The sequence below is a fragment of the Notolabrus celidotus genome, chromosome 7 (genome assembly GCF_009762535.1).
Source record: "Notolabrus celidotus isolate fNotCel1 chromosome 7, fNotCel1.pri, whole genome shotgun sequence".
NCBI lineage: Eukaryota > Metazoa > Chordata > Actinopteri > Labriformes > Labridae > Notolabrus > Notolabrus celidotus.
The window spans coordinates 28,611,646-28,638,893 of NC_048278.1; the positions used below are offsets into that span (position 1 = coordinate 28,611,646).

The following is a 27,248-nucleotide window of genomic DNA, read 5'->3' on the forward strand; positions in this document are numbered from 1 at the left end:
CAAGACATTAAACTCACTACAACAGACCCTGTTATCCTCTCACACTGTCCTCCAGAAAATGATGCTGACACTGCAGGTTTTACCTTTTGACAAACTGGCTGAACAAAAAAACCACTCCTGAAGAGCAGAAATCACTTTTCATGACTTAATATTGACACCAACCAGGGACACGTTTAAAGATAAGGCTTGTATTCATTTTTTTCTTTGGGACCAAAAACTACACATTGATTAGTCCGTCTGTCAACACTTTACTGTATCTTTCTCTTGAACTCTAAAAGAATGAAAAATCTTTTTTAAAAATCTCACAACTATTATGTTTCATGTTTGACAAAGACAGCTGGGTAATGTACGTTAAAGAAAATGTAACTGTTGCGCTGCTGATTTTTGTCCCGTCCATGCCAATGTAGAAATTTCTGTCCAAAAAATCTCATCCTTCTTTTAACAGATGTGTAACTTATTGTGAATATTTGGTGCTGAAAATGTAGAAAAAGGCTGTTCTCAGCACGCTGGTGATCATCTGGTCTGACACCTACCCCCTCTAAGTGGTGCATGCATAAAGAATTACTATATGTGAATGTTCAGTCCTGTTGCTGGTGGACTTGTTTATGTTTGTGGGTCATAAAGAATATCAGTATCAGTATTAACCCTCCTGTTAAGTTGCGGGTCAAATTAACCCTTTTAAAAGTCTATTTTTGGCAATATATGCCTTCCAAACCAGCAAAATGCAGCATAAAAACCTGGCAGTATGTGAAAGAAGAGGTGTTGTGTTAATTTATCAACATCACTTCATTGAAAAAAAAAAAAAAGTAAAATTAAATAAATTAAAAAATCAATGTCATGTACAACTATTGTATTTATATTTAGGGCTTTCCAATGTGTATTGAAAAAAGTTTTACCATTCATTTTAATGAAAAACGAGTGAGTTATCCTCATTGAACCATGATCTGTGAGAGTTAAAGAACAGCAAAGGACTAAATCTTGATTTAAATGGTTAGTAATGGAGTTAAAAATTTGATTTAAAAAAATGCGTATTTGGATTTTTTGGGGTTCCGACACTTTTGGATAATTGAATATGCCCCGGGTCAAATTGACCCAGTAACATTATTGCTGTTCCAGAGAAACGAACATAACAGTAGGGTTAATGTGAAAAAATACTCAAAGGGCTTTAAATATTCTTGAATGTCATTACTTCTTTCCTGAAGAACTTGACTAATTTCCTGCAAATAAACAAAGGTGCTGTCTCAGAGGTAAGTAATTTCAAATGATTATTATAATTCCATACTTAAAGCACTTTCCCCATAGTCATGCTATTTAAAGGACTAAATGAAACTTCTTTAGAGCCTCAGAAAGCAAAAAGAATAAATAAATACACGGTCCTGCTTTACTTCTCCATCATTTCACAGAATGATAAAATTAAACTGCCCCTGTGTGCAATCTTAAATATACTTCAGCATTTTCGGAAAATGACACGACTTTTTTTTTAGACTTGAATCAGTGAAATCCGTTCTATAATTGGACAGAATTAATGAGGTGTAGCAATGCTGGTAACTTTACAGATAATAGAAAAGATAAAAGTAAATCAATTGAAGCTTCTAGTGTGTAGCAGTATGTCCAACATGTCAGTGCATGTAAACAACATGTGTCGATCGTGAAAGAAATGATTTGAAGATACTCAACTTCACTTACTAAATCCTGCACTTTGACAGATTTTACTCACATCTGCAACTCTGTAAATATGTACACGTGTGTCTGTTTATACATGCATGTTGAGTATTAATGTGTGTTTGTGTGTAAGTGTTGGTGTGTGTGTTATCAGGACACCCTGACTCCGCTGGCCTGCCCGTCATCAGTAACCAGGCTTCTGTGTTGATTCTGGGACTAAAGATCAATAGCGGCAATATGTCAGCTCTCAAGAGCCTGACTGAATTACACACGCTTTTAGGCACACAAGCACATGGACACACACACACACACACACACACACACACACACACACACACACACACACACACACACACACACAAACACACACACACACACACACACACACACACACACACACACACACACACACACACACACACACACACACACACAGAACAAGCACATACACACAGGCACAGGTTGTTCATATGTGTGTAAAGTGATCATTATGATTAGTGAAATTATACACAAGTGAACCAGTGTTTCAGAAAGTAGCTTTTTGAATCATTTTTGTTGGAAACAGTTTGTTAAGAGGTTAAAATTCATTGTCAAATTACACGAATGTGAGAAATCAACACAAAATAATATGTAGAAGATGGACAACTGTAAAAGCAGAAGTTCAGCTGTTTGTATGAAGATATTATTTCATATATACATGGTTTCAAATGGGATTAATGATTCTACATTTCTCTGAAACTAGGATAATAATAATAATAATAATAATAATAATAATAATAATAATAATAATAATAATAATAATAATAATCATTATAATTATAAGATGACACTGTTAAAACATGTTTGTGCAAATCATAGGTTTTCATGTGATTAAAACAAACACTTTTGTTTTATTGTATATACAATTTCTCCCAGCTACTAAACCTCTATATAAATACCATAATTTCAAACTTTTCTTTGTGGGAAACAACAACTGGTTAAGACTACAGAAGATGCTGTTTTTTTAGAATACAAAAAAAAACCAAGTTCAAATTCATAATGTTCTAACTTATTTAGAGTTCAGGGATCATAATGAACCAGAGTTTTAATCACAGCTTTCATGCAGTTTGGCAAAGCTGCAACCTCCAGCTAAAATGTGACAGACACTGGGTTTGGATTACTTTCATGCATGTAGAGATATTGATTTGAGTTTTTTTTTTTTGAGTGGTATCTAAACTTTTTGTAAACAGTTCTCATTTTCAGCTACATGTATAAAAAATAACGTTAGCCTTCGCTAGGACTGTTTTCTATGTCTGGTCTGCATTTCTATTTCTAGTACTGTGGAGAATTTTGTATCAAGTCTTCCAGCTGCAGGATAGTTCTAAAAATACAATGCGATACGATACAACATTACACGACATGTAACGAAACGAAACAATATGATATGATATAACACGATACAATACGCTACAATACAATACGATATGATACGATACTATATTGTACGATATGATTGCATACGACACGGTAAGATACAATACTACATGATACTTTACAATACAACACAACACCATACAACATGATGTGATACGATACGTCACGATACAATATGATACGACAATAGTATAGGATCAGTGGTGTATAAAGTACTTGAAAGCCTACTTGAGTAAAAGTAAAGATATCTCAATTGAAATCTACTCAGGTAAAAGTGAAAGTCACCCATTAAAAAAATACTTTGGTAAAAGTCTTAAAGTAGCTTAAATTAAATGTACTTAAGTATCAAAATGAAAGTACATAGAAACAAAACAGCTAGAAATATTTTTCTCTCTCACAAGCTTTATTAAGTTTAATTATCCCTCAACTCCCTTCTCCTCTTGCTCCCTCCCTCCCTCCCTCTCCCCCTGCTCCCTCCCTCCCTTCCTCCCTCCCTCTCCCCCTGCTCCCTCCCTCCCTTCCTCCCTCCCTCTCCCCCTGCTCCCTCCCTCTCCCCCTGCTGCCTCCCTCTCCCCCTGCTCCCTCCCTTCCTTAATTGAAGTCCACGAATTTGCGGTTGATCTTCAGCAGAAGTTGGTTTTCAAAATTGTGAGAGTTCGGTCGTGCTCTTTGTGGGCTGAAGACAAGCCCTGCAATCAGTGGTGGAGCCACACAGTTTTGACTTGGGTGACCAAACTGGGCCACTGACTGTTGAAGGGTTGGCTTTTTCTTTTTAATGTAGCGAAGTAAAAGTGAAAGTTGCATTCAATATAGAAACTCAAGTAAAGTATAGATACTCCCAAAACCTACTTAAGTACTTTTACTTTGTTCCTTTACACCACTGTATAGGGTACAATTTGATACGCTACGAAAGGATACGATACAACGCGATACAACGTGATATGACACAAAGTGATACGATACGATAGGATGTGATACGATAGATACGATAAGATAGGATAAGACACGACAAGATACATTACAACACGATACGATACAACACCATGTGATACCATACGACATGATACAACATGATACGACACAAGAGTATACGTTAGGATAGGATACAACACAATACGATAGGATACAACACGATAAGATACCATTCAACACGATACGATACGACATGATACCATATAATTCAATACGAGATGTTTGGTCTGGATTAACTTCAATTCAGTACCATACAATACGATATGATTAGATATGATTTAATAGGATAGCTTCAATGCAATACAATTCGATACGAGACAATCCGATACACTTGATATAATATGATATATTATTAAAGGTGACATATCATGCAAAATCGACTTTTTAATGGATCTCTACCTGAAATATGTGTCCCTGGCATGTCTACAAACCCCCCGAAAATGAAAAAAATCCATTCTGCCCCTGTTCTGAGTTTGATCAGTCCATAGACTGTATAAAATACAACTCAACTCCTCCTCCGTTTTTCATTACCTGCACACACATGTGCTAACAAGGAGCTTAGGAGAGAGGCATGCTAGTTGTAGGCTGTCTTAATAAACACAAAGGTCGGTTTTACTCCCCACGTCTGCAGATTTGAAGATCTAGTGGATGATTTTTAGTTTTCATGGATAAGTGCTAGCGCTAGTTAGCATAGCCACATGGCTACATGTTCGTCGCTGTGTACCAAGACACACGTCGACATACTGACAAATAAAACAACAAGAAACACTAAATCTGTGACAAATCGTTCAGAAAGGTCCTGCTGCAGGCGCCTCTCTGTCAGGATCAGATTCTGGATCAAATTCAGAGGGTTGAAGTAACACAGGTCTGTGAGCAGACGTGTATATTCAGCCAACATGTAAACATTAGATCAACGTGCTGGACAGCTGAGGGCACATCCACTTCCTGAGGGGGCGTGGTCAGAGAGCTCATTCTCATTTAATTCACAGACACAGAAAATAACCTGTTCTGAGCAGGGCTGAAAAAGAGGGGTTTACAGGCAGACCAAAATCTGATTTCAAAGTGTTTTTTTGAGCATAAACTTTAAAGACATGTTTTGGGGACCTCTTAGACCAATATATTTTGATGAAAAAGAGCATAATATGTCAGCTTTAAATTCAATACTATACAATACGATATGATGCGATACGATAAGCTAAGATACAATATGAAATGATAAGATAAGATAACACTTAAAAACATAGACTTTATAGTCCCTTGGGGAACTCTGATTAGGCAAAAGTTCTCAAAAGAATCAACCTCCACTCAGTCTGAGTGTTGTAGTTCTGCAGCAGGATTCCTTAATGCCCCCTTTTTTCTTGACCAAAGAGACTTCTAACTCTCAACTCTAAATAACCTTAGTGCACTGTATTCATTGTCACCTAAGTACATTGGGAGCAATATGAAGAGGTATTTCTCGTCCGATTCTGGTTTTGAAAAAATGCAAATGAACCTTAAGAATTCTTATCCTATAGTGTCATTAAATCAGTTTCTATATCTTCCTCAGGTCTCATGATAGCGGCTCTCAAGTTTTGCCAGAAGCTAGGGACCTTGTTGTCATCATCAGGCCACTCCAGATACGTCTTGGAGTTCATGACCTTGCGCAGTTTACAGAACTTTTTGGGGATGGTCTCTTTGTCAATGGGCTCCAACAGAATCAGCACAACAGTGTCATCGTTATGATCAAACAGTCTGAAGTGAGTGTAGTCTAGCTCGTACTTGCACCACTCACTCCTGACAAAATGCTGCGAGAGGACAAACAGAGTCCGGTGACTCCTCTCTATGGCGTCCATAATGTTGTCCAGGATCCAGCCTCCGGGTACAAAGTCTCTCTTGTGAAGGCAGAGTCGGAGTGGAGGCTGGGCCTGCTCCAGCTGTGGTACCAGGTGTGCATCCACCCAAGCAGAGTCCATTTCACTGTAGGACACAAAAGCGTCATACTCAAGCTCTCCTTTCTTTAACTTTGGCTTCCTCTTAGCTCTCAGCCAGGTCCAGGTCATCTTCAGATACCACAAGACGCTGAATTTGTGACACAAACCTGCAATAACCAGAATCACTGCGAGGATACTAAAGCAGACAACAGACAATGCCAAAGCTGTATGGCACTCAAACACCGACAACCTCACGTCTCTGACACTCCTTCCTCTCTCAGCATCAGGGGAGTCACAGATGTATGACCTGAACTCATCCGTGATTGTGACTTGATGCTTCGTCACTTCATTTGCCATGAACGCTACAAAGTCACACGAACAGACATATGTGTTTGTACTCCCCTCCAAACTCTTCAGGTTAAGATATTTATTCAGAATATTTGTGCTGAGCGTCTGAAGATCATTGTTTTGAATGGAGAGAATTGCAAGACGAGGGTAGAAACCACCGTCTGGCAAACTGGTGAGCTTGTTTCCAGAGATGTATAACTCTGTGAGTGAAGGTAGCACGACACTGAATGCAGTCAACGCATTGTCTGATAGATCAAGAATGCGTAGACTTGCCGGCAAACAAGCTGTCACTTTTGTTAACTGTGATGATGAGAGGTTCATAAATTGGAGAATGGGCGGCCAGTTACAAGTCTCAGGCATACTATGAAACTTATTTCCACTCATGTCGATGTTTTCAAGCTTATACAGATTGGAAAAGATCTGGCTGTTGATTATCAGCAAGTGATTTCGGCTGACATTCAGAGTTTGCAGACTCCATAGTCCAACATTGCCATTGCACATCATTGTACCAAGAGCTTCATCAGATAAATAGTTTTCACTCAGGTCCATATACTCTAACTGTAAGAAATGGACCATGGATACACACGGAATGACGTATAACTTGCAGTTTACCATAGACACCTTGCGCACCACCTTCAACAGAGGTTCCAGGAACAAGAGGGCCGGGAAATTGTAGAACTCAGGGATATCAACATTTCTGAAGATGACCTCCTCCAGCTGATCAATGGTCAGGTCACGTGAGTAAAGCTCAAAATGTATGAAGATTTTTGTGTCTTCAATTGTGAACTTGGTTAAATTAGAGTTTGCCATCTGATTAATAAATGCCAAACAGGCTGCTACTGTCATGTTCACATGTTTAAAGATAATGTTTCTTGTCCCACCGTCTGAGAGCACATGAAACGGGAACATTTGTCTGGTTGTGTAGAACCAAGTGTCAGTGAACGTCGAGGTTGTGTTTGGGTGAACAACATCAGACAAAATAGCTTGTACAAGATTTAGATTTCTCAGAAACGGCTCATACAGACTGAGTGTTATGCGCTCCACTGGCCCAATTTGGCTCAAACTTCCTCTTGTGTAGAATTCTAGTTTCCTTCCATCAAAAATAACTTCTTCAAGACGACTGAGACCAGATAAGTCTCCATTTCTGAGGGTTTGAAAAAAAGGTCCTCCAAAACAAAGGCTCTTTAATCTTCTCAGAGGTTGGAAAAGATTACCTTGACCCAATGTTTTATACCTGTTGTCTAAAAGATTCAAATGCTGAAGAGAGAAAAGGGTTTCAAACCACCCTGCAGACAAAGCCTCCAGTCTATTAAAGGACAAGTCCAATATTTCCAAATTCTTGAGTGTAACAAATGCCTGCTCCTGGATTGTTGTGATTTCATTGTTGTTCAAGATTAAAGACCGTAAACCGACATATGCACCAAAGTCATTTTTCCTTATTGTCTTCAGAGAGTTGAATGACAGATTGAGTTCAGTGATGAGCCTTGGAAGGTCTGCAGGGACGCTGCCCAGGTCTTGTCTTGAGCAGTCACAGGATGTTTGTTCACAGCTGTGACACTGTGGTCTGCAGAAGGAGAAGCTTTGAAGCATCAGCAGGACAAACATAAGGACTGACAGGTGAGTCATCTTGAGTCCCTATAAAGCATAAAAGACAAAAAAAACAAAAAACATTAAAGCTCCTGCAAGGAACTGTTTTTGTTCAATTTGGTGCCCCCTGTGGACAAAGTGGTACCTTTTTTATATTTGAAAAGTTCATTTGCAAAAACAGATAACTCACTTTTGAAAAATTTAAAAATGTTTCAAAAAAAATATTTTTTCTAATACTAGCTTTTGGTATGATCAATCAACTGAGGCTTGGTGGCTTTGACGAAGTCAAAATGACTTTACTAATCAGAGACATCTTGAAAATGTAACTTTATTAGGAATCTTTTTTTTGAAAATTGATAAAAACAGAGCTTTCTGTTTTTGCAAATTAAGTCTTCATTTGCAGATCCAGGCTTGTAAATACATGAGTTGGGTTTTCTGGCAAAAAAAGATACAAACGGATCCGGCAGTCTTTAATATTTTACTCACTGTGAATATTTACTGAATCAATACTGAATAAAAAGTATCTTTAATTTTAAAGCACCTCGTCAATTGTCAGGTTTGACACCTAACCCCACCCCATCCCCTGTCACTGCATTATCAGGCATTATAAACACCAATATAGGAAATTGTAGCCCATAAAGTGGCTTCACCGTTCATTTCAGTCTGTTTCATATCAATTTAAAAAAAATCCTCATGGGAGCTTTAATCAGGCTTTTTTAAAATACAATTTTATAAGCCTGATTTAATATACCAAACTACCCCTACACAATCTGAGATCAACATGAAATGAAAATACTACTAAATATAACCTCCTTTAAGAGGCATTTCGGGTAATCAAACCACAGATAAAATGTTGTTGCTTTAGGAAAACAGCTCTAGTGCAATGCCTCACTGAGCTGCGCCTTCTGTTAAAAGTTGAGGCAGAGGTGCATCCATGCATGACAGGGGTGGTTGTTACCTTTGGCTGTCGAATTTATAAATCTCATGAAGTAACAAACTGAAGATATCAAAAACTTCTTTATTTAGTGCTTCTTCATTTTTGGACTGTATTTGTCTGATTCTGTATCCAAACAAAGAGACATGAATTTAAAATTACATTGCAAAAGTTGTCAGTTTTGCTCAGTGGTTAACTCAGGCCCCTCTTATACAGAGCTCGTAGTCCTGTGGCCCTTTGCTGCATTTCATTCCCCACTCTCCTCCAATTATTCTACTCTACTGCTGTCCTATCCTCTCAATAAAGGCACAAAACAGCTCAAAAAATACACTCATAAAATAAAAGACTAAGAAATTTGCATTACCTTAATATTTTAATTTACAAAACTACAAATCTGTTATGCAGTTAGATTTGTAATGCCCTGTTTAAAAATATTCAATGACATATTCTATGTAAAATTTACAGGATATCTTCTCACTGCTAATAATGAAATATTAAATAATTACTGCGGCAGCTAACTGTACACTACTTAAGTATGACAGAGAACCAAACAGTGTAAAAACAGAAAAACATACCTCACTCCAGTGACTTAAAGGTGAATTTTCTGTCAACCTCAGCACAGTCACAGCCAAACAGAAGTGTGATCTGTTATGTTTGTTTTCTGGTAAACGTCTCCTCAATGCAAATGATTTCCCCTTGCCTCATATTTCATAAGCATCAGGAAGTAGAGTGTTAAGAATAAAAAAGAGAAGGCGGTACTCTCGGGAACAACCGTTATAGTGATGGTCTGTTTTGTTTGGTTTGTCAGTGCAGTTGAGTAGTTTAGAGTACAAACTGAACCAAAAATAGGAAGCTGTTTTTAGTCAGTGACAGCAACACGACCCAATGATAGAAAACACACGGTTTGAATCAGTCAGTTATCTATATTTGTGTTGGGATTGAGTGTTTTTGGAGTTTACTGCATCTAAAAAGATGAAAAAAAAGAGGTTTGAAAAGTTTTATGCGAAATCTGAAGGCAGAAGCATTTCTGTGGACAAGTAAATCAAGGCTCCAGTCTGGTATTTGTACTTTGGGGTAATATGAAGTTGACATCATTGCAGGGAGCTTTAAAGCTGCTGCCTTGTTTTTGCTCCAACAGAAACTTAGCCTGCAAACTTCACTCAGAGTTTCAGCCTGTGTTCTGTCGAAAATAAAGCAGATAAGATTAACCAGGGGGGATTCTAGGATCGGATGTTTAGAGGTGCTGAGCCGGGAAAGATACATTTCACTGTTTTGTACATTTTAATGCAATTTAATTCCCACATTTGTGAAAGAAAAGTATCACACTTTTTGGGAAAGTCTGTGACTAAACCATCAAATCTGATAAAGGTTGTTTAAATGCTGAGCCACAGCAAAAGAGGAATGGATTGGAATCATAAAAGAAACATATGGTTTTGAAACTTTTCTAGTTTGTTAAAAAGGACATACAGTTCAATAAATAAATAAATAAAAAATCTCTAAAATTTTAGGGGTGCTGGGATTCAATTTAGAGGGGCTTCAGCACCCCCCAAAAATGGGCTAGAAACGCCTATGAGATTAACAAGTAAAGGATAATGTATAGTTTAGTGGTTGGCTATGCTAACAGAATCCTGACTGGGTGTCACCAGACTGTTACTCTTCTGGTAGCATTTTCTTGTCACTCGGCCAGTCCTGTAGCACTGCCAAAGCCCACACTGTGTGGTGGTTTGTTGTTACTTCATGTCTCTTTCACTCAACACAAGAGGGTAAATCATAAATGTCCTGGACTCCTTTCCACAGGTTAAGTTGGTATGATGTCTGTGACTTACTTGTCCTCGGCATCACTCTTGCTATTCAGAATTACCTAGTGTTGTTTTCGGGCTTGACCAATCAGAATCAGATATTTACTCTGCTGGGTGGTAAAGAAAAGTGAGTGATGGTTGAGATGGTCAGAGGGCAGCTGAGAACACTGAGTATACTGATAGAGGAAGTCATTAGTCAAATACGATGTTAGATAATTAAAGAAATAATGACTTCAAGTACAAAACCTTTTTTTATTTTCTATGATCAAAACTGCAAAACATCTAGAAAAATATACAACAAATGCTTAACCTTTCACAACATTTAACATTTGAAAATGGGAACATAAAAGAAAAGGAATATTCACATTTCCCCCATTAATGATAAAAGAACATTCATTTTTATTTCCTTTCTTTTACATATCAATGTTTTATATGTTTGCACTCATTGTTAAGGTCTGCCATGTTTTATCTTATTTTAAACGTCTCCACAGTAGCCAGAGTCGTTGGAGAGCTGTGAGTTGGAGCTGCGGTTGGAGGAAGAGTTCCAGATGTCCAGGTTCATGTGCGGGCCGAACGGGTTGAAGCCAGAATATTGGATGGGGGCGCACCTCCCCTCCGGCTCCCGGGTGAAGGGAGAGTGAGGGGGAGTGATGGGGGACACGGGGGAGATCGGGGCGGATCGCTCGGGTTGGAAGTGGTGGCTCTGGTAGGGCTCGCTCTGAGGGGTCCAGATGGATCCAAACAGGCTGGACATGGGGGAGAGGCTGCGGGTCCCCGAGAAGTATGGCTGTGACAGAAGGGAGAGAGATAATTGAAGCAGTTAAACCAAATCTTTAAACAAATTTTGGCTTCCTTGTGTCCTGACAAAAGATGTATAAAGAAAGTGTATCCTTGGATTCAACTTCCTTGGTACTTTCTAACGTTACCTGTTTGTGTGTTCTGCTCTCATTTAGCTGTCTGATCCCTGTTGTGATGAGCTGGCTGTTTCAGTTTATAATCTCCTCTCTTCCTTTTCAGCTTCAATTAGATAAACTCCTTTTCTCTTATACAGACGGCAAAGTTCCTCCTCATCCTCAGCAAAATATCATCACATATACATGTGTGAGTCATTCTTTTTACACACTCACACAGTCTTCACTTTTGGTTAATTTGTCTTAGGTACTTTTGTGCAAGTATAACAGTGCACCAATAATTTACCTCAGTATTTGAAAAGCAAGTAAACAACCACACCCTGCTCTGAACATCTGAACAGAAGAAGAAGAAACTAAGTGACTCAATTATAGCAAATGGCCTTGTTCCTCATTTGTGGTCAGGAATCAGAGTGATCCAAGTATATGAGCAGATGACTTCCCCTTATGGTATGGTTTAAGAGTCATTAAGGAGAAGCCATTAGTGCTGTCATTGTGTGTATATGTAACTACTTATTGAAATGACACAGCAGCAGAGCACAGCTCAGTGTAAAACAAGTCTGGTGTTAGCTGGTCATCACAAGTGTTCAGGGAGCTTTCAGCAGCCGGGGAAGGAAGCAGGTTGATAAGAGTAATGTGATCAGAATGACAGGTTTAAGGCAGCGAGCAGATTTCTGATTGGCCAAGTTCTAACTCTTGTTTCTGTATTTGCTTTTTATTGCTACTTTAGTAGAGCATACGGAAGTTTCATTGCTGTATTTACAGAGTCATCACAGCAAAGTCAGTTGTGTTTGCAGTTCTTGATCTTCATCCTTCCCCATTTGGTTCTGTTGATAGTCCAGGTATAACTTACAAGCTTAGTGTTTTAACTGTGTTTATTCATTTGAATCATGCAACCATTCTTTTGCTTAAACATTTTCACCACATCCTGCACATCTATTTTTAGTGCAACTGTGATGTGCAGGATGTTAAGCTTTTCTGTGTTGTTTATGACTTACGCTCAATTTGTGAAGAGAAATAAAAAAGTCTGCAGCTCGCACTTCAGGATTAATGGAGTATGAAACTGCAGGCCTCTTATGTTTGCAAGAATAAAGTATGTCTTTGAAGAGTCAAGCACTTCTCTTTAATTGCTGCTCTTGTTAGCATTTAGAAAGATTTTGGATTCCCTCCCTTCACCTGGTTTTGATGAGAGATTGAAATGTGGCAGGAGAGCAGTTGGACACTTTAGTAGTGTGACTAATCACCTTGCTGCCCACACAGGCTGCGGTTTCCCAGGCTGAGGGCGATTCCTGAGGCTGTTCCTCACTCCAGCTGGTCTGGCTGCAGTGTGCATTCTGGCCCTCTTGACCGGGATAACCACTTGAAAATGTTCCATTACCTGCAAGATTATTCAAAACACGGTAGTCAGTGTTTGTTCACAGAATAATGTCCACAAAAAATGTATGTAATTCATCTTTTCAGGCAAGGTTGATACAGTATTTAGTCATGCGTTGGTACCTATGTAGTTTTCCTCACAGTAGGTGTAGGGATTGTTGCAATGGTTGTTGGCACTCCAAGTAAACCTGCAGGAAACAAGGAAACACTTGTTGCAACAGTTCCAACAGAGAAAGATAAAACCTCAACGCTGACCTAATTAACAGCACAGACACGCAACTGCAGTACTGGGAAGGTAATTATTCAAACTGTAAACCAGAGTCAGTTATCAAACCAGGAAAGGATTACAGTTTAATGACTCCCTACTGTAAAATTCAGCATATGAGAAGCACTATTGATTCCTTTTTTTATTCATCTAAAAAGGAAGCTGCGTCCTATTCACTGATACGACCAATGTATCAGTATACAATACAGAGAGGAGTATTCCATTATGTTGCTGTATTTCACCCAAAAGATGGCACCGGAATGAGCAAGCGGCCGCTTTAAAGTGAGCTCTTTTAAATCCCTTCTTAAAACATACTTTTATCGCAGAGCCTTCACGGATTTCATCTGAATTTTATTTGACATTATTTTATTTTAACAGTCTTAAGAAATATATTTTAGAGGCACTGGTGGCCTAGCGGTCTAAGCGCCCCACATACAGAGGCTACAGTCCTCGTCACAGGGGTCGCCGGTTAGATTCCCAGCCGGTCGACCATTTCCTGCACATCTTCCCCCACTCTCTACTCCCCACGTTTCCTGTCTCTCTTCAGCTGTCCTATAAAATAAAGGCAAAAAGGCCAAAAATATAACTTAAAAAAAATAAAGAAATATATTTTAAAATAATTGTATTCCTTTAGAATTCTTTTAGAGAAATTGTATGTCTTTTAAAATTATGTTTTATTTCTTTATCTTGACTTGTGTGTTTCTATGATCTGCCTGTTTTATTTTGCTGCCCATATAAAGCACTTTGTAACTGGGTTTTTAAAAGTGCTCTACAAATAAAATTATCATTATTATTGTTATTATTTTTATTATTATTAAACGGAACGGTGGCGCAGGTCTCTGCAAATTGGTCATGGGCAGTGGGTCCATCCATACCTCTATGCTTTTAACACTAACTGGCAGTGTGTTGATAACAGATGGTGCTAGAAAGAGCTACACATATAGATAGAAACTGTGACCCTGAACGCAACTGAAGTCTTCACACGGGAGCACAGTTTAAACCATTTTCCCTCCTAAAGCAGATTATGTCTCATACTGGTGCCACTCACATTGTGGATTTTACATTACTGTTAGAATTAACGAGGGATTCTGCGCACAGGTCTAACAAAATTTTTTATTTAGTTGTTTTGACAAAAGTAGGGCCTAAATATCTTTATATTTTATCTTTTTATATCTTTTCTCTGTTGTTTCAATAACCACCAACTCCTCCAAACATCCGCCTCTGCAGATTGTTTTCGATCCAGCTTTTTATCCCATCACTGATTTTTTTCTAGCTGAGACTTCACTCATAGAAAACCATGCATTCAGAAACCTACCCATTGTATGGCGCGGGGGTTGCTGGCTGAGGTATGTAGGGCAGAGCTTCAGGGGGGTTGTATCTGAACTCATTGGTGAGCGGGATGGATGGAGCGGACCACGTCTCTTCAGGCAAATACTGACCTGTCAGGTCTAGAAGACACATGCCAACAGATCACTACATGTCAGAGGTAAAGCTGAAGTCTTTTTTTTATTAAATAAACAGACAGGTGTTTAACTATAAAACCATACTTGTTGAGAGTTGTTGATGTCTTTACCTGTGTTCCTGTCCACTCCTGCAGCAACTGCAGCAAAACTTGGTGCAAAGCTGGGGGCTACAGGATCTGGGCTTTGGCAAACCTCTTTACGGTACAAGATATTCATGCTGTGCAGAAAAAAGGTCACAAGTCAAACTGGGAGCATAGAAGAACACAAGTTTAACACCAACTTTGTCTACTTAATCACACTGTTGTACAGTGGTATTCATCTTTTGTTGACAGTCACTAAAAACTTGGATAAGAGCATATTTCTGTGGGGTTTCATACGGCCATCAGAGCCAGTTCTGACTGGTTCAATGCGTTTGCTGAGGTACCTGTGAGCCTTGTAGTTTATATTCATGTTCTGGTAGCAGTCTCGCTCTGATGGGTAGACACCGTACTGCATGGATTCCCCTGTGAATAAGAAGATCATAGATGAAGATAATTCCTCACAGCGCTTGTGAAATCCAAACTCGTGGGAAACTTGTGGGACTTAATCGGGTGTCAAAAGTTCTGGTTTTACTCTGTGAGGTAGTGCACAAGTCTCTCTCACTTTTTCTAGATGAGGTAGTGCAAGCGTGTGTCCGGGCATTTGGGTCTTTGTCGCCCTCCATGCTGCTGGCGCTGCTCCAGCTACCCCAGCTCCCTCTGCTGGCCCTCACGCTGCCTGATGAGCTGCCCGAGTCTGAGCCAGACTCGCACACTGCACCTCCTCTGCGCTCTGTGGGACACTTTCGCCGAGTGCGAGCAGGACACACACCTGCTGGACATTGGCAAGGAGAGTGGTATTTATAGCTCGTGTTATTGTTGGGTTGCTAGAGCTGAGCTGTGACGGGTGAGGACGACACCCACCGTTCTGTTTGAGGGGGCTCTCGATGCACTGTCCCGGCTTTGGTGCTTCTGGCTTGGAGCCGTTGCAGCAGCGGTTCCTGTTGCGGGTTCCACTGATGCTGTGGTCCCCTGTTTTCCATTCAGGTTCTTTCTCCCTCTCTGGCATCAGGACCACATTGTGCTCAGGAGCACTGCAGCAGAGAGAAGATATTGAAGTACATTATGAAACATTAAACAATAAGTGTTGTTTGATTTTGCCATTTGATCCCTTTATAGAATATTACACAACCATGTTCATATTTTCATATAATAATTGAATGACATAAGAAAATATGAACACTTATTAGTGGATAAAGATGAAGGTAAAGTGGGGTCTACCTGGAGGCATTTTCTGTCTTCCTGCGGCTCCTCTTTCCCTTATTGTTTCCTGATACAGTGCCAGTCTCTGCACTCTGTGCCTTCTTCTTCTGCCCTTTTTCATTTTCTCTACACTAAATAGAGAAAAAACGAATGATTGTTTATTGATAAGGCACAAGGTTATATGCTGTTCAAAGACAATGAATGAACGAGTGAGATAAATGAATCAACACCTTCCATACCTCCATTTCAGCACTGTCCCTTTTCTCAGAGTCAATCTTCTCTGCATAGTGCTGGGTGCAGCTTTTAACGATGGGACTGCACACCAACAGGCCTGGTCTGGGTCCCGGACTTAAAGTGACGTTATCTGGGAAACCAGCAGGCATTTCCATGGGAAACATAACTGCTGCTGGCACTCTCTCTTCTATAGTGATGTGGGGCTCCTCTTTAAAGTCTGCAGGTATCTTTTTGTCCAGCTCACTGATGAACGCTGGCTCGTTGTTGTTGCAGATATCAAGGTCTGGGGTCAGGGGAGGGTCTGGCGTTAAGTCTTCATGCTCTTCATCCACCATGACAGCTTCAGCTGCTGCGGCGGACGAGCTGGACTTGTATTTGGTGTAATAGAGGGAAACCTTGTGTTTCTTCTGGGACTGGGACGGGGTGATGGATGATCCTTTCTTTGAAGACTGAGGACGTGGGGCAGGGCTGTTCGCCAAGGCAGGAGAGCCCCGCCCCTTACCTTTGTCTGAGGTGTGCCCAGTGTCCACGTAGCTCTTACAACTGCCCTTAGTTTTACTGCACAAACAAAAGACACATATGAAAGTTAAAGTACTTTATCACCAGAAAAAAGCAAACAGTGTTTATGTTAACTTAGTCTGCAGCCGCTGATAAACGCTGACATACTTCACTCCGTTGGGTGTGATGTTATTGACGGGCCCGTTATCCCGTGACAGGACAGAGTTGTGGTTGCTCCTGATGCTGGGAGTGGAAAACTCATTGAGGATATACTGGGCCTGATGGAAAGCCATCAGACACACGCCAAACAGGGAGAAGCTGGAACACAGACAGATACAACAGACAAGTGATACAGATGAAGAGTAATCCCTGAGATACACACACACATAAAAAACAACAACATGGTACGTGGTAGTCATGATGTCTGTAGGATCTCTGTATTTGCATAATCATAGAATTAATTTCATGATGAGGAAAATACAGCAGATTTAAACTTCTAATTTGTGGCGAACGTTTTAAACAACCAAAATGTATCTGGCTGAGGAACTTAACAACAACAACTTAAAGCTACTCACCATGTGAAGATCAGTGTGACCACCCAGAAAGTCTCCTCCCAGCTGGGACCTGGGACCACCTGAGCGCAGAGGGGCAACATGTGGTGCGGCAGCGTCACATTCAGCGTGAATGGGAAAGAGGTGCCGCGTGATGTCACCAGGGTGAGGTCCCGGATCACCCAGGATGAGGTGAAATCTGGGGTAAAACTGAGGACACCGGAAGGTAGAGGGAGTTACAGACAAAGAAAAATAGGAACAGAAGGAGTGAAGGAGAGACAGAACGAGATTGAAAGGAAGAGGAGGATACAAGGTGTAAAGGAGGGAGTAGAGAGAAAAGGGAAAATGAGTAAAAGATGTTAAAAACTTTGTTCTTATGAACTCCATAACATATGTGCAGGGTAGCAGAGGTCATATGGCAATATTATTCAAATCTTAAGCATGAACAGTAAAATTGAAGACCAGTGCAAACTTACGCGATGGTGATCTCAGAGGAGCTGTTGTGTTCAAGGCTGAAGGGGCGACACTGCAGGACCTCAAATCCAAACCCCTGGCACTTGTATCCATTTATATTCATGGACATGACGGTCAGAGGAAGCTCTCCTGCATTCTCCACCTTGAAACTCTTCCTGATAGCGAAGAGCGGCTTGTTGGTGCGCAGGCCTAGAAATGACAAACAGGAACCATTTATTCGATGCATGGCCTTATCTTTCTGTTAACACCTCTTAACTTTACTGCTCTGCAGTCATGGAGTGATAAGAAGTTTAAACAGTAATCTCACCGTCTCGACACTCCATGAGAGTCGACTGAGGAACGTTGAAGCGCAGAGATGCTCCTGGGCCGGGAAGTTTGCCTCCGACTCTCAGCAGCTCTTTGGCCCCATGGCCCTGCACCGTCATCATGTCAAACACCGTCAGGTTGTTTCTGAAGAAGTGTTAAAAGGATGTCAGAGATCATGTAGAAAATAACTAACACAGCTATTAACATGGTGGATGAAATTATTACCTTGAGTTTTTTTTTTCCTTTAGCTATTAAGATTTGTATCTAAAAATGCATTACCAAACACACATTAGTACAACATATCAGTACCTAATGATGAGGATGGTAGAGCTGGGTTTGTGTTCAGACGGAGTAAACACCACAGCAACTTCTCTAGCTTCCCAGGGCTGCAGCAGCAGACGGACAACACCCTCTCCTGTTAGATCCTCCACAGTCTCTCCCCCCTGAACACAAACACACAGGAGGAGGGGAACATCAGTTCTGATATGAAAGCAATATAAGCTAGAGCAAGGAACAACACATTTTACACTGTATGTATTTGATGGATCAATAAAGTTAGAAAAGGTCAGAGACAAATATTAAAGAGTAAATACTAAGACACTTCAGAGTGAACACTTCACTTTCCAGGATGTATCCTGAACTTACCTTTGAGGGAGAGGCCAACAGAGAGAACTCTGTACTGTTGATGTTGACAGAAACCGGGCTGATATTAAACCTGCCAATGAAAATGGAGATTGAGGTTTGACAAATCAGACGGAGAAAAAGAAAGAGAAAAAATTGTTTATCTAGATGTACAATCCTTTGAAAAGTTAAATACTTAAACATTCAAAATAAAACTCTTGACTCATGCATACCATTTGTTTAGGAGGCCCAGAGCCTCAAGTGGGGCAGGGTACAAGGAGAGGCATCGAACCTCGACAGAAACCACGGAAGAGGAGGGATTCTTCAGTGTGAATGTCTTCACCTGAAACAACAACAAAAAAGATAATTGGTCAAAATGTCAGCAAACTATATTGTTTTCAGTTCAGCTCATTAAATAAAAACATCATTATTAGTGAGGGGCAGCTATGTTTTGCCCACCTTGCTCTCATTAACAGGTGTAGCACCAAAGTCCAGAGGGAGGGACGTCTCCACAGGGAGTCTTGGCCACCTAAGGAGACAAAAATCACAACAATTAAATACTGTACAATGACAAATTAAATGACCCACACTGGTGTGGAAAAGAAAGCTCTGTGTTGTTTGTCTGACCTGCAAGGGAGTTTGTCTTTGTGGTTCTGCCAGCGAGAGCAGAGCTCAGCAGCCAGCTTGCTGTCTGTAGCCCAAGAGGATGTGAAGAAGTCTGGGAGGAGGGAACGTTGCCACTCTGAACGTCCTGATTGGACATGGATAAAAGTTAATAACTGAACAACAACAACAGTAACAACAACAAAAAGTCCCTGAAATCTCTCTCATACAAGCTGCTATGATGTGCAATGTCTCACCTGTTTCAGACAATCTAAGAGGGCAAGGACGTCCACACTCCCGTTCTGCTTCAAAGATCACCTCTCCCTGCTAACAAACACATCAGCTATTACCATATCTGATAATGTGTACTGATACCTAACACAACACAAACCCTACAGCCACCAGAGCCTGTGTTTTACCTTGAAAGGAGTAGAGTGAAAATAAAGGGGAATGTGCAGCACTGTGCCCAGGCTGGTGTCCAGACTTAGGGTGGACAGCTGGTTGAGAGGAAGGGACTTGCTGAGCAGCTGGAGGGTCAGAATATGCCAGCAGCCCTGAGGAACCCTCTGTGGAGCGCTGAAGTTCACCACCTGACAGACAGAGGGCAGCAGAGACACTTGTATTAAACCCTGTCCTCAACTCAGTAGTGGAGTGCGCTGTGGTCCTATCAGAGCTCAATCAGCTGTAACTAAGACTGTTTCTGATCATCATGTATTTGTTTCTGCTTTACTTCATCATGCTTACCTTCATTACTCCCTGCAGCTTCTGTGAGAGGCTGACATTCAGCACAGTGAGAGGCAGGAGGGAGTTTGTCAGCCACAGATCCACAGTGTCTGGATCTCTTTGTTTCAGCTGAACCAGACTGAACAAATCCCCCACAGTCCGTCTATAGAGAGCAGGAACAAAAGATCATTATGAATATTATATATTACATTAGAGTGCCAAATGTTTAGTATAACATTTATTGTGCTTCCAGAGCATGTAGGTATTTTTTATAAAGGCGTGATATACTTTATTCCTACAGAGACATTTGGAAAGGGAACTTCAAGAGACTAGTCGTCCTGTGTTGTAATTAAAAAAAAGGGACAATTTGCTTCATGGTGATGATTTTCAAAGGACAGCGTAAGTGTGAAATGATAAAAGTTTACCTGTGTGTGATATTTAGTCCAGGGAAGTTGAATGTCGTCTGGTTCCCCAGAAGTTTTAAACTGATATGACTCGTGCATTTCCTTCCTTGGCCTGGCAATGAACCTGATATAAGACACAAAACTTTTAATCAAATATTCCAAAACTTTTGGGTCAAATGGCAGCGCACTTTTTTTACAAGCTTTTAGAGGAAATGATTTGAAGTGGAATGAGTGTTTACCTCTGCAGGCGAGTGTAGCCACTTGAGTGAAATTTTTCGCTTCCGGTCTCAGAAGAACTTGATTAAATTCCAGACTGGCCTCGACTTTTGATAACACCTGCATGTCCTGGAGAGATAAATCATCTTGTTAAAGTCAATAAATTGCTTCCTCTAATATTAAAATAGTGAAACAAAGAAAAACTGCTAACCTTTATGTAGAGCTTCTTGCCTCCAGAATTCAACATATAAACTCCGAGCCTTGGTTCCCCTGAAAAAACAAAGTCAGACAATGAAAACAGTGTAGTGTGATATACAGAATAGCACAATTATTTGTGTTGTGTGTGTACAAATAAATTTTTTTGCTATTGAAGCCTCCCTTTAAGTGCTGTTATGTTATTAAGAAATGGCTAAAAACAGCTTTGCAAGGCAGAAAGCATTGCTTGAGCAGAGCTAAAACTATATTCTATAAAGCTATAATAAGTAAATAATGAAGAATGGCCTCACTGCTCACATGGTTCAGACTACACACTAAGTCACCATCTGCTGCTGATAGAAATAGTCTCGCACTGTCTAAAAAAGATGTGACAATATCGCAAGTTTTAAAAAACACAAACTCGGTTTGCTGAATTGGTTCAACAGCAGTGAGAAAGTCTGTTTGTGTGAGTACGATCGCACAGTCTGCAGTAATTGTTCACCAATAAAAAATCTTCTGCCGCAGTGAAACAGAACTGGATTCTCTTCATATATTTCTATCTTCTGACAGCAGAATAATCATTAAATCACATCATCTTTTTGTGGAGGCTTCTCCCCCAGAGGCAAAGTAAACAGAACTCTGCAAGTAAAAAAGCAGCCACTTGAAATGTCAGAGAGCCTCACTAAATCAATGCGCAGTGTCCAAATGTAAACACTACCTTAGCATACTGACCTTTTCCTTTTGATACCCAAGCACCACAAAACTGTCTCTAACAAAAAATAACTTCACTGCTTTAACATAAGTCTGATGGGGTAGCTGTGTGAATAAATCACACATCACTCAGAACTCAGCTTTGTTCTCTCTGATGCTGTCTAATTTGCCTCCAGACTTTGGACCAGGAGGTCAAACAAACCCACCTACTGCAGCCAGTCTGGCAGCGGGGGCCATCAGCAGCACCAAAATGTGCTCGATGACGTAAGGTTTGAGTTTGTCCAGGTCAGCGGGCCGGTCGCCACGCGCAGACAAGTTAATCTGCAGACTGAGGCGCTCCTCACTCTGTAGGCAGGAGCCCTGCGAGAGGAAAGGAAAGGAGACGTCAGTTGTGCAAACAAACAAGACATCCACAGCAAAGAAGACAATAAAAGGAAAAAGAGTCAATGGTGGAGAGACAAGGAATAATGGTAACAAATTAAAAGTTCCATAATCGTTTTAGCTGCAGATGATCAGACAGAAACAAGCTGGCAGTAATCCCCCCGAACCCCCCACCCCACCCTGTGAGTAACTCCCTACAGAAGCTGACAAGTCGATGCTGGGAGAGTGCAAATCTCTCTATAAACCAGGGCTGGTCTCAGTGGATGAATCAGCTCTTGACGACCTGTCGACAGAAGCCCTGGCCTGGAGCCATGGAGGCTCAAGGATGCAATAGCAAACCTAATCCCCATGAAACCAAGACTACTTCTAACTTCCTGTGAGGCTCGTTTGGTCTATTTACAGTGTAGATGCTGACCAAAGGCCAGTCCTTGATTTTGTTAATGAAGTCTTTAAAAAGAACCTGGAAGCAGGTGTTGATCTTGGCTTAGGGCCTAATTTCACAGCTGGGAGAGTCACGCAACAGGACGTAGGGATGATTTCAGTTTGGATTGTCATGACATGATAGTCGGGCTCTCTGCAGCCGACTCTTGCATCATATGTATTTCACCACGTAAGCAAAGGGAGCCACAATTATAGTCTCTTGAGGGAGCAATTAAAAGTCTGGCAAGAGATGTCACCCTCCTCAGGGGTTCTGCAGACAGCAGATGATGGGCCCGGCTGTCTGTTTGAGCAGAAGGCCAGCACGTCTCAAACTTAAAGGGGTGGGCGAGATGAGAGGCGTGAGAAAGACTCACTGCTGACAGCTCAGTGTGAGGAAGCTAAAAACAGGGAAGGATCGAACGTCACTGAGAATGAAATACCTAGTTACAAACTCTTTGTACTTCAGCCAGTTTTTCTCAAACATAGTCCTTTTGTTATCAGCTGACTTCTTTTTTTTAATTGACAAGTTAAATTTCAAGGCCGTAACATGTCAAGGTAAAATCATTCATTTCTCTTTCAGACTGAAACATTTAAGGGGAATCTTTTCAGACAGGAAAACTCTATTTGATTTTGATTTCTATTGACATTCATCTTTAGAAATGACTTGGTTAGAACTGGCAGCGGAGGCTTGTTGAATTCATCTTATTCATAAATTGTGGATGTATTCTGAATGTATTTTAAAAGTCACAGAACATGTGTGATGGGGATCCTTCAATAAATGACAAATGCAATACCTGAAGATTGTTGAACAAACTCTTGGGTAAGCTGCACTCAAGGAGTAGACCCAGTATGGTGATGTTAGAAGCATCTTCCTGCAGGAACAACAGAATGAAAAGCATGAAAAACCACACAGCTGAAGGTTTTGAACACCTGAAAGAAACAAACATCAGTAAGGAGTTCTCTTTAAAGCTTTCAGTGACCTGTAGTTACTAAAGCCAAACTTTACTGAACTCTAGTAGTGCTAGCTCTGAACTGCACATTGTAGAAATATAACACTTCTATAGAGCAGCTTTGGTCAGTTAGGTCAAAAAATTAAGAAAAATCAAAGGAGCAGTTTTAGATCTTCAATAAGAGATTACTTGACAGGTGTTCTAATAATTTTAGACCACCTGGATGAAATAAAAAGGAATACACAGTTCAACCTATGAGTGAAAAGTATCAGACATATTTTCAAACACCCTTTATAAGAAGCATTCAAATTTAAATTCCCTTCAGAGAAACTTTATACTTCCAATTTAATTCATTTTTTATTTGTAACATACTTTTTTTTTGTTGCCTTAACTGACAGGATAGCTGAAGAGAGACAGGAAATGAGGGGAGTAGAAAGTGGGTGAAGACATGCAGAAAAGGACTGTGGTCGGGTGTCAAACCAGCAACTGCTACCAAGAGGACTATAGCTTCTGTGTATAGGGTGTGAACTGAAACAGCTAGGCCAACAAGTTCCCCTTCATATTGTGTTTGAGAAAGGAAAAATGATTTCATTTTATCATAAGAGGATAAAAAAAAGTTGTTTTTGCTGCTCTCTTTAAAGTGAGCACAAGATAACCAGAGATTTTGATCTTAAAAAGTAAGATAAGAGGCCATTTTTCTTTTTATCTCAACTCAGATATTCTACCTGAGTGCCATGCTCCAAGATCATCATGTGCTCAAGTTTCACACACCTCAATTTATTTTAACCTTTCAAACGCCTTCTGAACAGACATGGTTTTATAGCTTCTGCTTTTTTATCAGCGTAAGTATTATAAGTGAGAGAAAGCAGCAACCCAAAATAAAACAGAAAGAAGGGCAGAATATTAATTTGGAGTTAGTTTAACGATTTGATGAGGATGTTGAGGGTCTGAGAATATTTTCAAGGAGCATATGATGAAACATGTGAAGCTTGTTGAGAGATTTTAAGTCTGCATTCAGCACAAGCAGCAGCTGTCTGAGTGATTGTGGAAGATCAAGTGTCTCTGCACTCGGCCAAGCTGACATTTTGCAACTGCCACCCCACTTCCTGTTGCAGAGGCGAGAACTCCTGTCACACACTTTCAATGCCTGCGCTTCCATCTAAGAGAATGCACTAACCCATTGTTTTCTTCAGTGTTTCTGCACGGCTTTGAGACATGCGTTCAAATGAATGACTGTACACAGCATGAGTGTATTTAAAGGGGTGTTTGTGTTTTCATTCTGCATGCAAACCTTAAAATTTTAAACAAATAAGTGTTTGTGAGATCCTTCATGCTGACTGCACACATATTGAGTAATTATGGCAACAAGGGTTTGTCAGTGTGTATCACAAGGCTTCTGTGTGCATGTACGCAGCCAGGCTGTTTATCAGGGCTGGCAGGAAAGGGGAAATCAGCTGTTTCCAATGATGAACTGTTACTCACTGCCACGCATGGCCCACACAGAACAACACGCAGACATTTAAACACATACCTGAGTTTGGGTCAGCTTAATGCTCTGGATGTGAGGGAATATTAACAGGCTGTCTTTTCTTTGGACAGACTTTAATGAACCCTGGTGAACTCCCACACCAAATACCTGGAAAAAAGAGCAGTCACCATAAAAAAAAGGATTATCTTCACCATGGGGTTAATAAGACCTGACAGTGTACAAGCAAACAAAGGAGGTATTTAGTGGGTCTGTACTAAACGGGACCTTTTAACACACTGGCTGGTGTTTTGTGATTATAAATAAAGACAAAATAATGATATTGTAGTCCTGTTCATAATGTAGCATTTATTTAAAGCTATGACATTTGTGTTCAACCTGTTTTTATGCATGATGACAAAGTTTGCAGGTTTTCGAAGATTGCCAAAGGCTACCAAGAGCTGGATTAACAACAAACAAACAACTGACCGAATGCAGCCGAAGAAAGTTTGGCCTCAACAAAAGGGAACTGTTGTTTTGCTAACACAAAGATTGAAGTTATGAAGTGAAACCCTTCTGTCGTGTCTTTTTACCGTCACTGACATGTGTTCAAACGTGCTGGTGAGCAGAAAACATTAAATTAGCCTCATAATAAGATATGGGTGTTATAGTTTTACGGCACCACCAACTGCAAAGATACAACACCTATAACTGTACAAATAGTCAATAAACAAGTGACTGAAGGAAAGCTTTACATGTCTCTGCTTACAACAGCGCCACTCCCTTCACATGCTTCAGTGTCTGCATGTTTGGGCGTGTTTGTTTGCATGTAAGGAACACTGCAGTGCACATTCAAAGTCGGACTGCTAAAACATGACACACATTTCTAATGTTTTGTTAAATTAAATCTTGCTCTTGTAGCAGTGTGGTTGGTAAACAGACACATTTTGTCACTCAGGGTTCAGTTTTTACCTGAGCAACTGTTTAACTTTATAGAATAACAACAAGCATGTTACAAACATATTCAGAAATTTGAAAAACATTGCCATCACAAAAATTGTTACCAAGACCTGAAGAAAAGTGATTCTGATGAGGCAGCACAACCAGTTGAAGTGGAATAACAAGACTAACTTCTGGACTAGAGAGCAAGTAAGTCCAGAGGACACAGCAGTTTGAAGCATGTGAATGCAAATTAGCAGACTGTACACTAACTATTATAGAGTGAACATACAGAGGTCTCCTGAGGTGAAGTAAACGCAACGTGACTCACACAGAAGCTGCAAGAAGAGAAGCACTGGTTTCAAAACTATGGTGGTTTATGATAAGGGCAAAAGTAAAGACCAGAATAAATTATATTTCACTGCAAGCAACACCACAACTCTGCTGCAGTGTGTATGAGTTCAACTTTGACATCTTGTAAAAAACAAGGTCCTGGTCATGCAGTTTTAGATTCACTGCAGTTTAAGTTATAACATAAAACTACATGTGCAAACTTTAAGGATAAGTAACATTTTGTACTTATGTGTATTAAAGAGCAGGTCAACTTGAGAAAAAAACATGAAAACAATCATGCTGGGTGCCAGCTATGCTCTATGCATCAACCCTGAGCCACCAACAGCCGGGTGTGGTCATATTTTGAACATTACTCCATCAAAAGGGAAACACAGTTGAACACAGCAGAGGTTTGGTTTGCCTGGAGATGAAACCAGAGGAGGAAGTAGGACCTCTTGCATTATGATGTGTAATTCACTAAATATACAACAGCATATGGTCTGTCACTGTACAGAAGGGAAGTGAGTGTTGATGAAACTGACCTGGTATGAGAGCAGCCCATGGGCCGATGTGTTTATAAATAATGTGTTTTCTACATTGCCCTCCTCAGACGGGAGGAAAATTAGTTTAAAAGATGCCTTCCCTCTGGGTGGGATCACCTAGGACAAGAGAGGAAACAGGAAGATAGTTCAGACATGTTAACACTTAACAAGACATCAGTCATTGTGAATATATTGTGTAGAACACACCAACGAACACATACACTTACTCTTCTGTGAAAGAAGGGTACGTAAAAATGCCTGCTGGATGTAAACATTGACAGCAGTGTCACAGGAACTTCCTGGCTTGGGTTTTGTATATATATGGTTTCAGCTCTTGCCAGCCCCAGCGGCCTGTAAAGACAGAACAGTATCATAAACAAGAGGCTCTCAGTGAAAGCATTTAAACATGGAGCACCACAGCTGGCTGAGACATTTGATGCCAAATTCTTGAGAGCACCACAATGTTCTTACACAATTATCTATGAGTAAGCTTATTCAAGGGGCCTTATTAAATGAGGTCATTCTGCTGCTTACGGAATGCATTAGAAGTGGTGAAATGATGGTGGTGAGAGGTCAATAAGGAGGTTAATGTTAAAAGTTTAAATGTGAAATGTCTAAAAAAAAACCTTGAAAATGTCATGGCTCTTCTTACACTGTGTTCAGTGTCACAACACATTTAATGTGATACGTAAATGTGCCAAGCCAGGAAACAAATTCAAACATTTGTAAATTTGCATTTAATATCTAAGCTAGAGAAAACTTCAATT

General features: G+C 40.3%; 2 protein-coding genes across 5 annotated transcripts in view; both read right to left on the minus strand.

Annotated features, from left to right (window-relative positions):
- Positions 1 to 5,219: 5,219 nt before the first annotated feature.
- LOC117816152 (toll-like receptor 2) lies at positions 5,220 to 9,448 on the minus strand. Its single transcript, XM_034688310.1, has 2 exons — positions 9,402 to 9,448; positions 5,220 to 7,940 (listed from the first exon to the last, which is right to left on the minus strand). The coding sequence occupies exon 2, from the start codon at positions 7,929 to 7,931 to the stop codon at positions 5,556 to 5,558; it is 2,376 nt and encodes a 791-aa protein (XP_034544201.1). The 5' UTR covers positions 7,932 to 7,940; positions 9,402 to 9,448; the 3' UTR covers positions 5,220 to 5,555.
- Positions 9,449 to 11,000: 1,552 nt separating this feature from the next.
- Positions 11,001 to 27,248, minus strand: part of tmem131l (transmembrane 131 like) — a 34,298-nt gene continuing 18,050 nt past the window's right edge. Inside the window, exons 5-34 of one of the 4 annotated variants that reach the window (XM_034688566.1) lie at positions 26,709 to 26,832; positions 26,482 to 26,598; positions 24,734 to 24,838; positions 23,047 to 23,124; positions 21,658 to 21,811; positions 20,757 to 20,815; positions 20,569 to 20,674; positions 20,351 to 20,453; positions 19,947 to 20,088; positions 19,622 to 19,792; positions 19,460 to 19,526; positions 19,227 to 19,350; positions 19,059 to 19,128; positions 18,833 to 18,942; positions 18,624 to 18,693; positions 18,288 to 18,421; positions 17,980 to 18,122; positions 17,675 to 17,861; positions 17,223 to 17,408; positions 16,816 to 16,965; positions 16,155 to 16,707; positions 15,934 to 16,046; positions 15,577 to 15,746; positions 15,278 to 15,484; positions 15,060 to 15,138; positions 14,746 to 14,852; positions 14,488 to 14,620; positions 13,031 to 13,095; positions 12,778 to 12,911; positions 11,001 to 11,412 (exon numbers count right to left, since the gene is read on the minus strand). In XM_034688566.1, the coding sequence (XP_034544457.1) occupies positions 11,101 to 11,412; positions 12,778 to 12,911; positions 13,031 to 13,095; positions 14,488 to 14,620; positions 14,746 to 14,852; positions 15,060 to 15,138; positions 15,278 to 15,484; positions 15,577 to 15,746; positions 15,934 to 16,046; positions 16,155 to 16,707; positions 16,816 to 16,965; positions 17,223 to 17,408; positions 17,675 to 17,861; positions 17,980 to 18,122; positions 18,288 to 18,421; positions 18,624 to 18,693; positions 18,833 to 18,942; positions 19,059 to 19,128; positions 19,227 to 19,350; positions 19,460 to 19,526; positions 19,622 to 19,792; positions 19,947 to 20,088; positions 20,351 to 20,453; positions 20,569 to 20,674; positions 20,757 to 20,815; positions 21,658 to 21,811; positions 23,047 to 23,124; positions 24,734 to 24,838; positions 26,482 to 26,598; positions 26,709 to 26,832 (4,273 nt within the window). In that variant the 3' untranslated portion in view covers positions 11,001 to 11,100. Of the gene's footprint in view, positions 11,413 to 12,777; positions 12,912 to 13,030; positions 13,096 to 14,487; positions 14,621 to 14,745; positions 14,853 to 15,059; positions 15,139 to 15,277; positions 15,488 to 15,576; positions 15,747 to 15,933; positions 16,047 to 16,154; positions 16,708 to 16,815; positions 16,966 to 17,222; positions 17,409 to 17,674; positions 17,862 to 17,979; positions 18,123 to 18,287; positions 18,422 to 18,623; positions 18,694 to 18,832; positions 18,943 to 19,058; positions 19,129 to 19,226; positions 19,351 to 19,459; positions 19,530 to 19,621; positions 19,793 to 19,946; positions 20,089 to 20,350; positions 20,454 to 20,568; positions 20,675 to 20,756; positions 20,816 to 21,657; positions 21,812 to 23,046; positions 23,125 to 24,733; positions 24,839 to 26,481; positions 26,599 to 26,708; positions 26,833 to 27,248 lie in introns of all 4 variants that reach the window. The other 3 variants (XM_034688564.1, XM_034688562.1, XM_034688563.1) reach the window with 3 other exon arrangements.

Coding starts and splice junctions, on each gene's coding strand:
- LOC117816152 (XM_034688310.1), bottom strand. CDS start 7,931: ATGACTCACCTGTCAGTCCTTATGTTTGTCCTGCTGATGCTTCAAAGC.